The 15,614-nt window shown below is 34.2% G+C and overlaps 1 protein-coding gene across 2 annotated transcripts in view; it reads right to left on the reverse strand.

Annotated features, from left to right (window-relative positions):
- Nucleotides 1-6,197: 6,197 nt before the first annotated feature.
- MARCO (macrophage receptor with collagenous structure) overlaps nt 6,198-15,614 on the reverse strand; it is a 53,062-nt gene continuing 43,645 nt past the window's right edge. Inside the window, exons 13-18 of one of the 2 annotated variants that reach the window (XM_074301844.1) lie at nt 11,362-11,406; nt 9,825-9,914; nt 9,267-9,302; nt 8,639-8,812; nt 7,827-7,942; nt 6,198-6,333 (exon numbers count right to left, since the gene is read on the reverse strand). In XM_074301844.1, coding sequence (XP_074157945.1) covers nt 6,301-6,333; nt 7,827-7,942; nt 8,639-8,812; nt 9,267-9,302; nt 9,825-9,914; nt 11,362-11,406 — 494 coding nt within the window. In that variant the 3' untranslated portion in view covers nt 6,198-6,300. Of the gene's footprint in view, nt 6,334-7,610; nt 7,943-8,638; nt 8,813-9,266; nt 9,303-9,824; nt 9,915-11,361; nt 11,407-15,614 lie in introns of those variants that run through there. The other variant, XM_074301845.1, reaches the window with a different exon arrangement.

Here is a 15,614-nt window from a genome sequence, read left to right on the forward strand (position 1 = left end):
ATACACATATAGGAGATAATTTCAGAGGAAAAATTTATGTTAGCTAACGTTTATAAATACCTGTTTCTCAAAATATTTTCTATCCTTATTGTGAGTATTGAAAGTATCCTTGTTCAGTCATTTTTCAGTCAAGTCCAACTCTTTCTGATTTAGTTTGAGAGAGGTTTGCTGTTTTCCTTTCCAATTGATTTTGCAGATGAGGAAACCGAGACAAACAGAGTTAAATGATTTAACCATGGTCACACAGCTAATAAATGTCTAAGACCACTTTATCCACTTAGCTGCCCTCAACTATAATTACATGGATTTAGTAAGTAGCTAAACTAGAACTTGAGTTTAAGTCTGTGTAACTGGAAATCCAGTGTCATTTTCAGAATTCTAGACATCCTTATCTGCTTTCTTCCTTCTAAGAGTTCACTATCTCCTCCCAATGTCTTCCTATGGAGGAAGGTGAGGCAAGGGCTATTTTTCTTATTTTAGAAATGAAGAAATGAAGGTCCATGGAAATAAGTTATTTCAAAGTGAGAGAATAATGAAAATAAGATAGGATTCTGACTCTCAACTGGGTGCTCTTTCCCATGAATTCAAGTGTTTAGCTAACAGTAGACTATGGGCTACTAACATTTTTTAAACTGTTCTGAAGAAAATCAGTGTCAAGTATAAACCAGACAATAGGAAACATCAAGTTTTAAAGTTAATTCAATCATATGACTTGGGCAGAATTGCAGAGGATGGAATGCTGTCATATTAATGACTCACTGGAGTATTAAATTGATAATTTGATAATATATCTCTTTTGGTAAAAGTTATTTAAATATTTTAGTTTAGTATTCTTACTATTTTTAACATATCAGGGATAAAAGATTAAATTATATTCTGATATTCCTCATAAAAGTGAGAAATTATATTTTGTATAAATTTAAATCAGGTATTTTAGTATTTAGGATAGAAAACATTGGAGATATTTTTCAATAGGCCTTTTAAAAAATTTTATTTCCCTTTCCCTTACATGTAAAAACAATTTTAAACTTTAAAAAAAGTTTTGAGTTCATAATCTTATCTCTCCTTCCCATCACTCTCCCTGAGAGGAGTTGTGAATTGGTCCAGCCATTCTAGAGAACAATTTGGAACTATGCCTAATGGCATAGTTCAAACCTTTGATCCAGCTATGTCTGAATCTGTATTCTAAAGAGATCATAAAAATGGGGAAAGGATCCACATGTGTAAAAATGTTTGTGGCAGCTCTTTTTGTGGTGGCAAAGAATTAGAAATTGAGTGGATGGTCATCAGTTGGGGAATGGTTGAATAAGTATGGTATATGAATGTAATGTAATATTATTGTTCTATAAGAAATGATGAGACGGCTGGTTTTAGAAAAGCCCACAAAGATATACAAGAGAATACTGTAGACAGTGATAGCAAGATTATGTGATGATCAACTATGACAGACTTTTTTTTCAGCAATACAGTGATCCAAGACAATAGCATAGATTTGGGATAGAAAATACCATCCACATTTGGAGAGAGAAATATGGAAACTGAATACAGTTTGAAGCATACGATTTTAACTTTTTTTTGTTTGTTTGCTTTTTTTTTCCTTATGGTTTTTCCCTTTTGTTCTGATTTTTCTTTCATAATATGACTAATATGAAAATATGTTAAAAATGACAATACATGTATAATTTATTCAAGATTGTTTGCTGTCTTGGGGAGGGAAAAATTGGAACTCAAAATCTTACAAAAATAAATGTTGAAAACTATCTTTACATGTAATTGGAAAAAATGACATCATATTGAAATTTTAAAAAATAGACATTTTCTCCCTAAAAAAATCTTTTTAGGATACATATCTATCAGGGGTATTACCAAATCAAAGAGCACAGTTTTGTAGCCCTTTGGGCCTTGTTCCAAATTGCTCTCCAAAATGGTTGGATCAGTTTGCAATTTTACCAACAGTGCATTAGTGCTCTTGTTTTCCCACATCCCCTCCAACATTTACCATTTTCCTTTTTGTCATATTAGTCAATTTGATAGGTATGAGATGGTGTCCCAGAGTTCTTTTAATTTGCATTTTTCTAAACAATAGTGATTAAAGCATTTTTATATAACTATGATATCTTTGCTTTCCACTTCTAAGAACTTCCTGTTCATATCCTTTGACTATGTGTCACTTGGGGAAAGACTTAACATTCTTATAAATTTGACTCAATTCTCCCTATATTTGACAAAGAGGCCTTTATCCAAAATAATTACTTTAAATTTTTCCCAGTTTTCTTCCAATATTGTTTGCAATGATTTTGTTTATGTACAAACTTTTAAATTATCTTGTTTGGTCCTAAAATCTTCCCTTATCCATAGATCTAACAGGAAAATTATTCCATTCTTTCCTTGTGTGCTTATAGTATCAACCTTTATGTATAAGTCATGGACCCATTTTAATTTTGTCCTGGTATACAGTGTGAGATGTTGGTCCATATCAAGTTTCTGCTATGTTGTTTTCCTGTTCTCCCTGCAGTTTTTGTCAAACAATGATAAATTATATATTGTTTGGTCCTAAAATCTTCCTTTATCCATAGATTTAACAAGAAAATTATTCCATGCTTTCCTAGTGTGCTTATGGTATCAACCTTTATGTATAAGTCATGTACCCATTTTGATTTTGTCCTGGTATAGAGTTTGAGATGTTGGTCCATATATAGTTTCCGCTATGCTGTTTTCCTGCTCTCCCTGCAGTTTTTGTCAAATAATGAATTTTTGTCCAAAAATCTTGGATTTAGGATTTATCAGATGCTAAATTACTATGGTAATTTACTACAATATATTGTATACTTAGTCTATTCCATTGATTTACCACTTTATTTCTTAGCCAATACCAGATCTTTTTGATAATTACTGTTTGAGATTTAGTAGTGCTAGTTTGAGATTTAGTAGTGCTAGATCTTCTTCTGTTATATTTTTTTCATCAATTCCCTTGGTATTCTTGACCTTTTATTCTTCCAGATGAATATTGTTATCATTTTCCTAGTTCCATAAAATAATTTTTGGTAGTTTGATTGGTGTGGCACTGAATAAATAGATTAATTTAAGCAGAATTATCATATTAAATTATATTGGCTTGGCCTATCCTTGAGTAATTAGTATTTTCCTAATTGTTTAGATCTGATACTATTTGTATAAAGTGTTTTTTAATTGTATTTATATAGTTCCTGGGTTTTTCTTGGTAGGTACATTCCCAAGTATTTTATATTGTCTACAGTTATTATAAATGGATTTTTCTTTCTATTTCTTATTACAGACTTTGTGGGTAACACATAGAGATGCTGATAATTTGTTTGATTTTATTTTATATCCTGTTTCTTTTGTATTCCCCAAATTTCTATATTTTTCTATTCTTGACTTTATTTATAGAAGAAATACTAAATTTAGAATAATTGAAATATTCATTTAAAATTTCAATAAAGCTCTCTTCTTAAAGTCCAAGCTCTGATTCTACTGGATCTCCTTCCTTTATATCTTCTTCCTTAACTTTATTTATCTGGATATCATCCTATCATGATCATCTCACATCTGTACCTTCTATGTATACACTTTTTAAATACTCTTGTAGTGATAAAGTTCTTAAGAGTTAAAAATATTTTCTTGCCATGTAGGAATATAAACTTTATCTTACTAAACCTTTTATTCTTTCTCTTATTTCTTTTTGATCTTTTTCTGTTTCTCTTGAGTCCTATATTTGAAGATCTTTTTTAAAAATTCAGTTCTGGTCTTTTAATTAGATATTCCTGAAAGTCCTTTATTTCATCAAATATATACCTCTACCCCCCAAAGGATTATACTCAGTTTTGCTGGATAGATGATTCTTGGTTGTAGTACTAAATCCTTTACCTTCTTGAATATCATATTTCAAACCCTCTGTTTCTTTACATAGCAGCTGTTAAATTCTATTTAATCCTGACTCTGGTTCCAAGATATTTAAATTGCTTTTTCCTGACTGTCTTAAATATTTTCTTCTTGAACTGGAAATTCTGGAATTGGGCTATGATATTCTTTTTTTTTTTTTTTTTTTATTCATTTTTCCAAATTATCCCCTCCCTCCCTCCACTCCCTCCCCCCGATGGCAGGTAATCCCATACATTTTACATGTGTTACAATATAACAGATACAATATATGTGTGTAAATACCATTTTCTTGTTGCACATTAATTATTAGATTCCGAAGGTGTAAGTAACCTGGGTAGATAGGCAGTAGTGCTAACAATTTACATTCGCTTCCCAGTGTTCCTTCTCTGGGTATAGTTATTTCTGTCCATCATTGATCAACTGGAAGTGAGTTGGATCTTCTTTATGTTGAAGATTTCCACTTCCATCAGAATACATCCTCATACAGTATTGTTGTTGAAGTGTATAGTGATCTTCTGGTTCTGCTCATTTCACTCAGCAACAGTTGATTTAAGTCTCTCCAAACCTCTCTGTATTCCTCCTGCTGGTCATTTCTTACAGAGCAATAATATTCCATAACCTTCATATACCACAATTTACCCAACCATTCTCCAATTGATGGACATCCATTCAACTTCCAGTTTCTAGCTACAACAAAAAGAGCTGCCACAAACATTTTGGCACATACAGGTCCCTTTCCACTCTTTAGTATTTCTTTGGGATATAATCCCAATAACAGCAATGCTGGGTCAAAGGGTATGCACAGTTTGACAACTTTTTGGGCATAGTTCCAAATTCCTCTCCAGAATGGCTGGATTCTTTCACAACTCCACCAACAATGTATCAGTGTCCCAGTTTTCCCACATCCCCTCCAACATTCATCATTATTTGTTCCTGTCATTTTGGGCTATGATATTCTTAGGAGTTTTTATTTGAGGATCCCTTTCAAGTCGTGATTGGAGGAGCCTTTCAAATTCTATTTTGCTCTCTGGTTCTAGGATACCAAACCAGTTTTCCTTAATAATTTGTTGAAAATGATATCCAGAGTCTTTTTTATTATTATTATGGTTTTCTTATAATCCAATAATCTTTTTTTCTTAGTCCAATAAATTTATTTTTGAAAATGTACACAAAAATCTCTTGGATCTATTTTCAAGGTCAGTGGTTTTTCAATGAGAAATTTGTCATTTTCTTCTTTTTTTCTTCTTTTGATTTTGCTTTATTATACCTTGATGTCTCAGGGAATCATTAGCTTCCACTTGTGCAATGTTAATTTTTAAGGAACTATTTTCTTCAGTGAGCTTTTGTATTTTCTTTTACATCTGGCCAATTCTATTTTCTAAGTAGTTATTTATTCTGGTGAATCTTTGTATTTATATTTTCCCCTATTTTTTGTGTTTCTTTTGCTAAGCTATTGATTCTCTCCTTCCTCCCATGATTCTCTTGTATTACTTTCATTTCTTTCTCCAATTTTTCTTATAGTTCTCTCATTTGCTTTATAAAGTCTCTTTGAGCCTGAGAACAATTTACATTTTTCTTTGGATGGGAGCTTGGCATGGAGCCATTTTGACATGGTTGTCATCTTCTAAGTTTGTGCCTTGATTCTTTCTATTACCATATTTATTTTCTGTAGTCAATTTTTCTTTTTTCCATTTTTTAAAAATTTATTTTTTCTGCCTATTTTGTTATTTGATACTTTTATGTGAGAGTTGGACTCTGCTCCTGCATTGTTTTCACCTTGTTGTGTCAGAACTCAGAGTCTTGTTGCTGGCTTTCACTGGACCAGGGCCTAGCTGCTGGCTTGCTTTAGAGGTGGGGGGGGGGTTCCTTTCTAGCATGTTCTGGGGACAAGTCCTAAAAGCCAACCTGATCTAAGATAGGATTTTTTTTTTTTTTTCATCAGACAGGCCAATTGACTCCTAGTGTCAAGATGATGGAATGAGCAAAAAGTCCCCAGAGCCTACTCAAATTCCTCTCCAAACAACAGTGAAAACCACTTCAGAACCAATATAGGAGTGGAGAAAAAGATGAACAAAAGCTGGATCAGTCACCATCTATAAATCCTATGACCCTGTGACTTCCCTTGGCTTTTTTTTAGTTTCCTAACCTATGAAAAGAGTTTTGTTTTAGCTATAGACCTACAATCCTATGTTCATTTTATAACTGAAAGTTCTCATTGGACACTGAATAGAAGAGAATTTTCATTGATTGAACATTTCATTTAAAACACCTTTTTATTATTCATTATTTCTTCCTTCTTTCTCATTCCAACTGGAGTACATGTAATGCTAGATTTGGAGTTGTGAACGCTTGGATTCAAATTCTACTCTTGATATAGAGTTACTGTGAGACTGGGAAAAATCATTTAATTTCTCTCAGTTTCAGTTTCCTCATCTGTAAAATAGGATAAAAATAGCATTTACCTGGTTTTGTGACTCAGATGGGATAATGCATGAAACTCTATGGAACTCTGAAGTTATATGATTATTAATTATATTCAATCCTATGAGTATTGTACTTAACATTACCCTGGCACACTCCTTGCCCTCAATAAACAAACTTTATTTTTTCAATAAAATGTGAGCTTCTTAAGGTCAGGGACTCTATTATTTTCTCCTTGAATCTTTGTGGTTTGGTGCATAGAGCATCTTGTATAACAATTAACACAAGGCACTTCATAAATGTCTGTTGAACTGAATAGATTACAATTAAATTGCTTAAGCCAGGTAAGTGGGCTTAAGCCCACTGTTTGGTATGACCCAAATTCCATTCTTTTTTTCCTTTGCTAAAGATTCTTTATGTTGGTTTCTATTTACAATATATGGTCATTCCAAGGATCCATTATAATCTTCCCTTTTGAACCAGTCCTTCAGATCTTTCCAGTTTGGCAGTGTAGCAGCACTCTGGGAATGTGTCAGTCCCTTTACTAAATGAGTCTTTAAAGGACAGAGTATCTCTGGTAAATTGATATTTTCCTATTTTTTTCTGGGGGGAGAGGGACTGGTGGAAAGAAAAGTCCTGACATGCTTTATAACCTGTTTTTTCATGCCTAGTTATCCTCTAAAGCAAGAGTTCTTGACTTGGTAGCCAGAGACCCATTTATCTGTAGATAAATTCGGAGAACCTGGATGGGAAAAATTTATCTTTATTTTTATTTATTTTTTACTTAACTTGAAAACATTATTTTGACTAGAGGTCCATTGGCTCCATGACACAAACATGGTAAAAAAAAATCCCTGTCCTAAAGGAAAATAAGATCTTAAGGCTAATGTTTAAGCCTTCTATTTCTTCAAGGACAGATAGACCTTTCAGATTTTGTCCATATCTATCTTTGATTTACCTCAAACAATCACATCAATTTAACTTTGACTGTCAGGCCATTTTAATGGTGGAATTTCTGGGCAATCAAAAAGTAGGGGAGTCAATTTTGAGACAGACAACTTCATAGTATCTTCTTATCATGACACACAGCCTGCCATCTAACCTGCCTATCCATAGGCCTTCCCCTGCTTTCTATATAACCATGCAAAAGTAAAGGAAGCAACTGGCAGTTGGGACAGTTCGAGGGACTTGCATCAATTCATTTTCTGTGATCATTTGTGGTCCAGGAGTAGGGAATTAGTTTGATTTTTCAGTGTTGGCTCCAATCAAAGAAAACACAATTAGTGAGGTTTTCTTTTTCCTTTTTCTTAAGGATCTTGCCAGAGAGAAAAAAGAATGATACAGAGTGAAACCATCCACTTGGATACACATGTGTATTCAATATAGTACATCTTATGAATGAAGCTAATCACTTAATTAAGGATTGACAATCAGGTTACAGTTTGAGCTTCAAGGAATTTGGGGACAATATGGGATGTTTTCTGTAAGAATCAGCTGCATGTTACCCCAGCGTCTTCATTGTGGTTACAGTTATGAACGCCCCAGGAACTTTTTGGGCATGCCCAGATGCTTTTTTCAGACCCTGTGCATGCAACGTCATCCAACCAAATTTGTCCAGAACCTTTCAAATGACAACAGTGAAAAGGATAATTAAATCATAGGCTTCCAAATGAAAATTCACTTAACTACTAAGTCCTATGAACTTTAATTTCAAATTGTTTCCCATCTCTCTCTCCCTTACCATTGCAATGATCTTTGCCTAGGACCTTGATATTAAATATCACTGACTCTAAGCCCAGCACTGCACCACCTTGAAGCCATTTAGATTCTAGATCCTCCATAAAAGCTTCCCAGAGCACCTTAGATCTCTCCTTTCAGGAGCCCTTCCCGTGTTTTCTCCAGGGGTCCAGAACCTTCATGCTATATTCTGACTGTTCAAAGATACCTCCTTGCATCAGTTCACTTAACTCTGTTCTCCTTTTAAGACTCCCAGCACCCACACAGATATTACAACTCTAGTTTACCATGAGTGGTTAGAGGGTCAGAAGAAAGTCATTTGGTTAGCTGATTAAAATAATTCAAACTGGGATGTGTGTGTTGGTTGGTCTTATCTCTGATGGCATTGGGTTTGAGAAGAGCTTATATCTCAAAGGAAATTTTTAAGTAATGAGATATTGGGGAAAATCCTTTTGAACCAAAGGTTTCTAAATATCTGGCTTTTAATTTAGGAAAGTGGTATTGAAATTAGTAACAAATCTCTCCAATTAAGTGTCTAAGGAATATTGGCTCATTTGTTTATTTTCAGTTTGTGACTTACCTGCTACACCAGAGTATACTCTTCCTGACCTGTAGCCCATCATGCCACAGAAGACAGTGGCATCATTGTCATCCCAGGAGTCATCACATATAGTGCCCCAAATACCACCATAGAAAATTTCTGCACGGCCTCTACTAGACCTGTCGCCAACAATTCTAACATAAGAGACTTGTCCTGTGGGGGAAGTAGAAAAGATTCACAAGAAACATGGGAGGAAATTACTATTCTGTCCAACAGCAACACCAATGGGGCCAAAGGACAAAAATCCAGCTACTGTATATCATATCACTACAATTTCATTGACACCTATTGCTCCTTACATATGGATATCTCAGAGATATTGAGCACCAAGTCCTCAGATTTGCAACTCTTGCTAATAAGATCCTCTTTGCCATTTTCCTAGCCTTTTGAATTTGGCATCCTTATGACATCTGATCCAGAGTGCCTTCTGCTTTACTTTGATCATGACTAGGATCACAGATCTCTTTCTCTTGGAGAGTCCTCACCTTCTGGCTCTATTCATTGTTCTTAATTACCAATATATTTTTGTTCTATCCACTTGAATTTAAGAATCATATTATATAACTTGCTAAATTAATAATACTACTTTAAAATAGTGGGGCAATACCTGATCCTCCTTTGATCCCTTGTGGTCCAGGCTGACCTGTGATGAAAAGAAATGAGTCATTATGAGTACAGACCAGTTTGCAGCAACTTTTTTTTTTCCTATAGGGATAATTAGTGGAGGGTAAATGAGGACCTGAAAGGTGGAGAAGAGATCATGTTCTCCCTTGTTCTGTCCAGAGACCTATCAGTAGAATTTAATTAACTTGAAATGAGCTATAGGAATTTATTCATTTTGCTCTGGAAAGGCTTTGCAGCTTATGTTATTTTCCACTTTTGTTCATGAGCAAAAAAAAAAAAAGGGCTTAATCTTCAGACAAAAGGATTTAGTTTAGATCTGAGAAAGAACTTTCAGGTAGTGAGGATTTATAAGAAAGGACTATAGAATCTTTACTAGAGGACATTGATTGATATTAAGATGGATCCATTCTCCCTGGAGACTAGGAGGATTCCTAGGAGGAATGGTATGACTTCTATTCCTAAATGTAAATCCAACTCCTTGAAAATTTAAAATCATACTCTACAAAAAACCAAACCAAACCAAACCAGAACCCTGCCTTACCCTGCTGTCCTTTTTCTCCTTTGGTGCCTTTTAAGCCAGGTTCACCTTTATTCCCCATTCTTCCTTGTTCTCCTTTCTGACCTTGAAGACCTACAGTAGAGAAAAGAGGTGGTAAGTCATTCCTATGACAAATGCATACATGCACATATGTGTGTATATGTGTGTGTGTGTATGTATGTGGAACCTAAAGAAAGAGGATTTTAGGAAAATTAAGGAGGGGCAGGACAGGACGAATGTTCAGATTGCAAGAGATGTTTAGTTCTTTCTGTGTCTTTCTGTGAGAATGCTAGTTGTCCTCAGACTCCAGGGAACTCAAAAGATGATAGAAAAAATATAGATTTTTGACTTAGACGACCTAACTTGAACCTCAGCCATGCCACTTACTAATTGTCTGACTATGGGTAAGTTATTTAACTGGTCTTAATTTCCTCCTATGCAAAATGTGGAGGCTAAACTAGAGGATATTTGTCAGAGGTTGTCTCCACTTGGTAATTTATATATAATTCAGACACTAAAATTGATACTGCCTCCCTACCCAAATCTGTGATCAACAGAAATTGGGAAACAGACTCAAGAAAAATCAGACATCCAGTTGAAAAGAAATTATACACTGTTCTTCTTTTCATAATCTTTTTGGTTCAATTTTCACTGAATCCTGAAGGCTATAATAATCTGTCAATTAAATTATTTCAACTGAAAAGCATCAGTTAAACTGGTTATTTAGCCAAACTAGTGTGTTTGACTGGTAGTCAACTGATAGAAATACTCCAACCTCTAATTGTGAGATTGTACAAGCCCAAACACCAGGACAAACTCTGTAAATCATCTGTCTCCTTGGCTACATCCAGCTGTTTTGGCATCCTAAGATGTTTGGCTTTGTGTAGAAGCCCTAGTCTCAGTATATTGTTTTTGGGGAAGATGGAAGACAGAGTGCTGAACCTGAAGTCAAGAAGACTTGGACTGAAATCTTATCTTAGACATGAGCTGTGGGTCCCTGCCAAAATCATTTGAATTTTCTGGACCTCAGTTTCCTCATTTGTAAAATGAGGCAGGTAGATTGGAGAACTTTTAGGGTACATTCTAGCTTAAATGAAAAATTCTATGATCCTGGCCTGGTGAAAGCAGGATAAGGTAGTGCAAATTGTTTGGAAGATAAAGACTTTTCAGATCTGTAATTTTACAGTCTTCTCACAATTAATGAACATAATTATTTCATTTTATCCAGATGTAATATATTTGTACATATGCTATATGTTTTCCATCAACACTTTCCATTCCTAAACCCACCCCAATTTGGGATATGGGTTTACATTATTCTCTCCATTTTTTATAAAAGGAAATCGGGATCCTAAAAGCTCATTGACTTTTCCGAGATTCTGGTTTTCCTTATAGTCCCTTTAAGTCTATTACAACTTTGGGAAGAGGGGGAGAGAGAAGGAAGTTGCAGTTCTACATTTCAAAGTCACAGAGTCCTGCCATTTGAATGCACAGACTTTATTCATCTCTTTGAGAAATTAAAATCAAGTGAATACTCTACCTGAAACTCCTGCTTCTCCTTTTGTTCCCTTTTGTCCTTGATGCCCTAAGAGAAAAACAAAAAAGAAAAAAAAAGAGGGGAGAAGATAATAAAATTTAGATATTAGGCACTTTTAATCTTAAGACACTTTTTCTACTTATTGTTTGATTAATGCAGGAGGGAAAATACACTGGTTCTCTAGGATTTTTAAAAGGCCCCTTCACTTAGCATAAATGGAGACAGGATTACAGATGAATACTAGTCTGTGTCTTCATATCCAACAGAACCAAATGGAACTATAAACCTTGGTCCTTTAGGCCTTGTGCTCCCTGCCTGAGACTGTCTGCTATATAGTAATTCAACAAAATTGTTTGATGTTTCCTGTGTACAGAACATTCTTGTGGCTAGACACACGGGGAGCCACAAAGCTCAGAAATATAGGCACGGTTCCTGCCCTTGGAGAGTCAACTGTCTAGTAAGTACACATAGCTATAAAAATATAAGCTCTTTGATACAGTATCTGTTTCATTTTTGGCTTTGAAATACTTATTGAGCACACAATAGCTATAGGTACAATAATAACATGAATGCATTGGAGAAATACAAAAAGAAAGTCTGAAGGAGAAGCTTATTATGAAGGGGGGGTGTGATAGAATTTAGGAAAGTCTTCAAGGAGGAGCCAGAATTTGAATTGAGCTTTAAAGGATAGAGTAGGCATTTAACAGACAAAAATGAGGAGTGAGGACTAGTCAAACAGAAAAGGATTGAACAAACAGCTTGGAGGGAGAAAAACAGCATATATTCTGAGGACAGAGAGTAGAAATTGATAGGTAAAGCTGAATTGAAATAGTACATAATTTACCATCTCATTCATGGATAATGAAAGCATTGAATCCCAAGATATACCTTTAAGAAATGAGATAATTTGGTAGAAGTGACTTCTTCAGAGTCATACAACTAAGTGTCAAGAGTCTGAGAGCACATTTGAAGTCCTTGAAGATCTTAAGTCCTCCAGCACTGGTGTTCTATTCACTGAGCCACCTACCTGCCTCAAAAAATAGGGGACTCAACTGTGACATGGCATCCATTAGGAACTTTGGGTGCATTGTATATTGTAGGAGCACAAGTTTGATTATTTTTGGGAATCTGTGTGTCATATCAGGATTAAAGTCAGGAAGAGAGAATACTTTTTAACAGACTATAGCAACTGTTTACTAGTAGTTCTGTGAAGAATAATTATACATTTGGAATTATAATTGTACATAAATATAATCTTAAATTATATTTTAAAACATACATAAAAATATTGACAGAGGCTTGATCTCTATTGTGAGATGAAATTCACACATTTACTAACATTCAAACTGGTAACAAAGTTTGGAGGCCTTCGTTCAAGCAAATTATTAGAATCCATCATATAGAAACGCAAAATAACTAGTTATAGAATGAGACTTTTGCCATTCAAATGAGTGAATTATTTTCATTAAATATCTGCTTCAACGGATTGCAGTACAGATAATTATACTTTATGTGAATTGAGACCTTCCGGGTAGAGTTTGTCATTTCTCTTCCCAATCACAGTCATAAGACATTTAGATAAAAACTTTTGGTTTTAATATAGATCCTGGGAATATTTCTGCAGATACAATTTATATCATTTTGTTTGATAGTTATTATTGAGATGGCATAGTATATTGGAAAGAGCATTGAACCTGAATTCAAATGCCAACTTAATGTCATAAAATCATAGGTCTAGATTTGAAAGGGGCCCAAGAGACCATCACATTTATTTTTCAAATGAGGAAACTTTACCATAGGGAAATTAAATGATTTGCTAAGGTCACACAGGTAGCATCAGAGGGAATTTCTGAAACTAGTTCCTCTGACTCTAGCATCAGTAATCTTGATATTCTGTTATTTGTTATCTACATGATTTAGTTATGTTAATATTTTAAATGGGCCTCAGTTTTCTCATCTTTAAAATGGAAGGAGTGAAGTAGATGTAAGATTTTTTTTCTAGCTCTATTTTGACCCTATGATCCTAATATTCTCCCCAAGGAAGAATTTTATACAAGTATATATGTATGTATACATTCACATATAGTATACATTTACATACATACATACATACATACACACCTAAATGACACATATATTCCTAATATTTTTAGGATAAGTGCACTGGAATGCCTTTGTTTTTTCTGGGACACCTATAAATTATATTCTATTGAGAGATTATTTTTTATAAAATGAGTTCCCATCTGGGAACTTGGCCTGAGTTAATCAAAACTGGACAAACACCATAGTCCCTTTGATTTGGGGAATACCAACATCCTGACATTAAAAAAAATATGTCTATAAATATAACCAGGAAAAGATCCCTGCATTGCAATATCTAGCCTCTAGTACTACCTTAATAAGATGCTGCCAGACTATTGGACAATGGGAAGACCCCTCAGAAACATATCTCTGATAAGAGGCTATAGTTTAAAAACATTCAAATTGTTTTGGACTCTTTACAGGAATGTTATATATAAGATCTATGCACATTTTAATTGCTGTGTACCTAAAATTGGAAAATGTAAATATAATATTACTGGCTGTCAGAATTAGGAACTATATTGGACTACTTAGGATTGAATCAACCTATGTGAGGTGGCCTGGTTAAGGGCAAATGAAATTTATAAAGTATGAACCAAAGCTAGGGAAATATCTGAAATATCTAACTGTGACAAAAGTGGAGGAAAAGCTCTTCTGGTGGGCTTTAAAAGATAAAGAGAAATTTCATAGCCAAAAAGGGGAAAAGAGGATATTCTGACAACAGTGGTAAGCAAAAACATGGAAGTATGACAAGTCTCTCTCTCTCTGTGTGTGTGTGTGTGTGTGTGTGTGTGTGTGTGTGTGTGTGTGTGTGTTTGGTGGGGTATTGAGAGAGATAAAGTAGACAAAGATTTAATCAATTCAGCTAAAAGCATAAAATAATGAGGGAAGAGATATGAAATAAAGCTGAAAAGGTAGAATTATACCATGCTGTGGAAGGTTTTGAACACTGATGTGTTCAAAAGAAATTTGAATTTTATTTGGCAATTGCTAGCTAGCCACACTGAAGATATTTGCAAAGAGGAGTGACCTCTAGGTGAAGAAACAGAGAATGGATGGTGATGCTGAGAAGTGGTGAAAAAATGAAAATTAAGGAAGACTTGTCATAAGGCTGCCATCTTTATAAGGAAGAAGATTGACTGGATGCTTAATTATCAAAATCAAAAGTCTTTTCATAAGTCTTTTTCACACAACTAGTAAAGAAATTGGTTCTCTGCTTAGATGGCCAACACTGCATTATTACCCACAATAGGAGCTTAATCAATGTTTGTTAAATGAGTCAATTGTGACTAACTATCCAAAAATGTACTATATAACTCTCTGAGTGGAGGATATTGCCTAAGGAATAAATTGAACAAAACTAAGTTCTCTGATGATGTCAAGGGAGCTCAATTGAAAAACTAGAAATTTTGCTTGAATTTCTTAAGAAAAAAAAATTTTAAGTAGGAGAAAGGTCAGAGAGATGAAGATAGGTTATGATGACCTAAGGCGCTAATGAGACAACCTGCCAGAAGTGTTTATGACCTGACCAATGTGCTGATTTGTTTTGCTTAACTGTACTTTTTTGTTACAATGGAAATATCTACTGTGTGTGTGTATGTATGTATGTGTGTGTATGTGTGTATATTGGGGGAAACTGATTTATTCAGAAATGACATTGATATAAAGAAAGTAAAACATTTTAGTATATGATATAATGCATATGTCATTTTAAAAATGTGAGATTTAATTCATATTTTATTATACAAATATATGAGGTGCCATAGGGATAGAAAATTAGCTTTGAAGCCAAGAAGACTGGGGTGCAAGCCCTGTCTCAGATACATACTTGGTTGTGGCTATGACTATAGGCAAGTCACACTTTATACCTGTATGCATATCTTATGTGCATGTACATGCACACATGTATATACACATACATGTTATATAGCAATACTTACATGATATAGGATATACATATGTATTATGGTATAACCACATGCATATACATCTACATAGAATCATACTCATATTTATATATGCATACATATACATTCATTTGTATATGTGATTTCATATACACATGAATATTCATATATGTATATAGCTATATGCATGTGAGTATATATACATATATATGTGTATGTTTGCATATATACACACACAGATGTAACCTTAGGTAAATTTTCTATCCT

The sequence above is a fragment of the Sminthopsis crassicaudata genome, chromosome 3, assembly GCF_048593235.1.
Source record: "Sminthopsis crassicaudata isolate SCR6 chromosome 3, ASM4859323v1, whole genome shotgun sequence".
Classification (NCBI taxonomy): domain Eukaryota; kingdom Metazoa; phylum Chordata; class Mammalia; order Dasyuromorphia; family Dasyuridae; genus Sminthopsis; species Sminthopsis crassicaudata.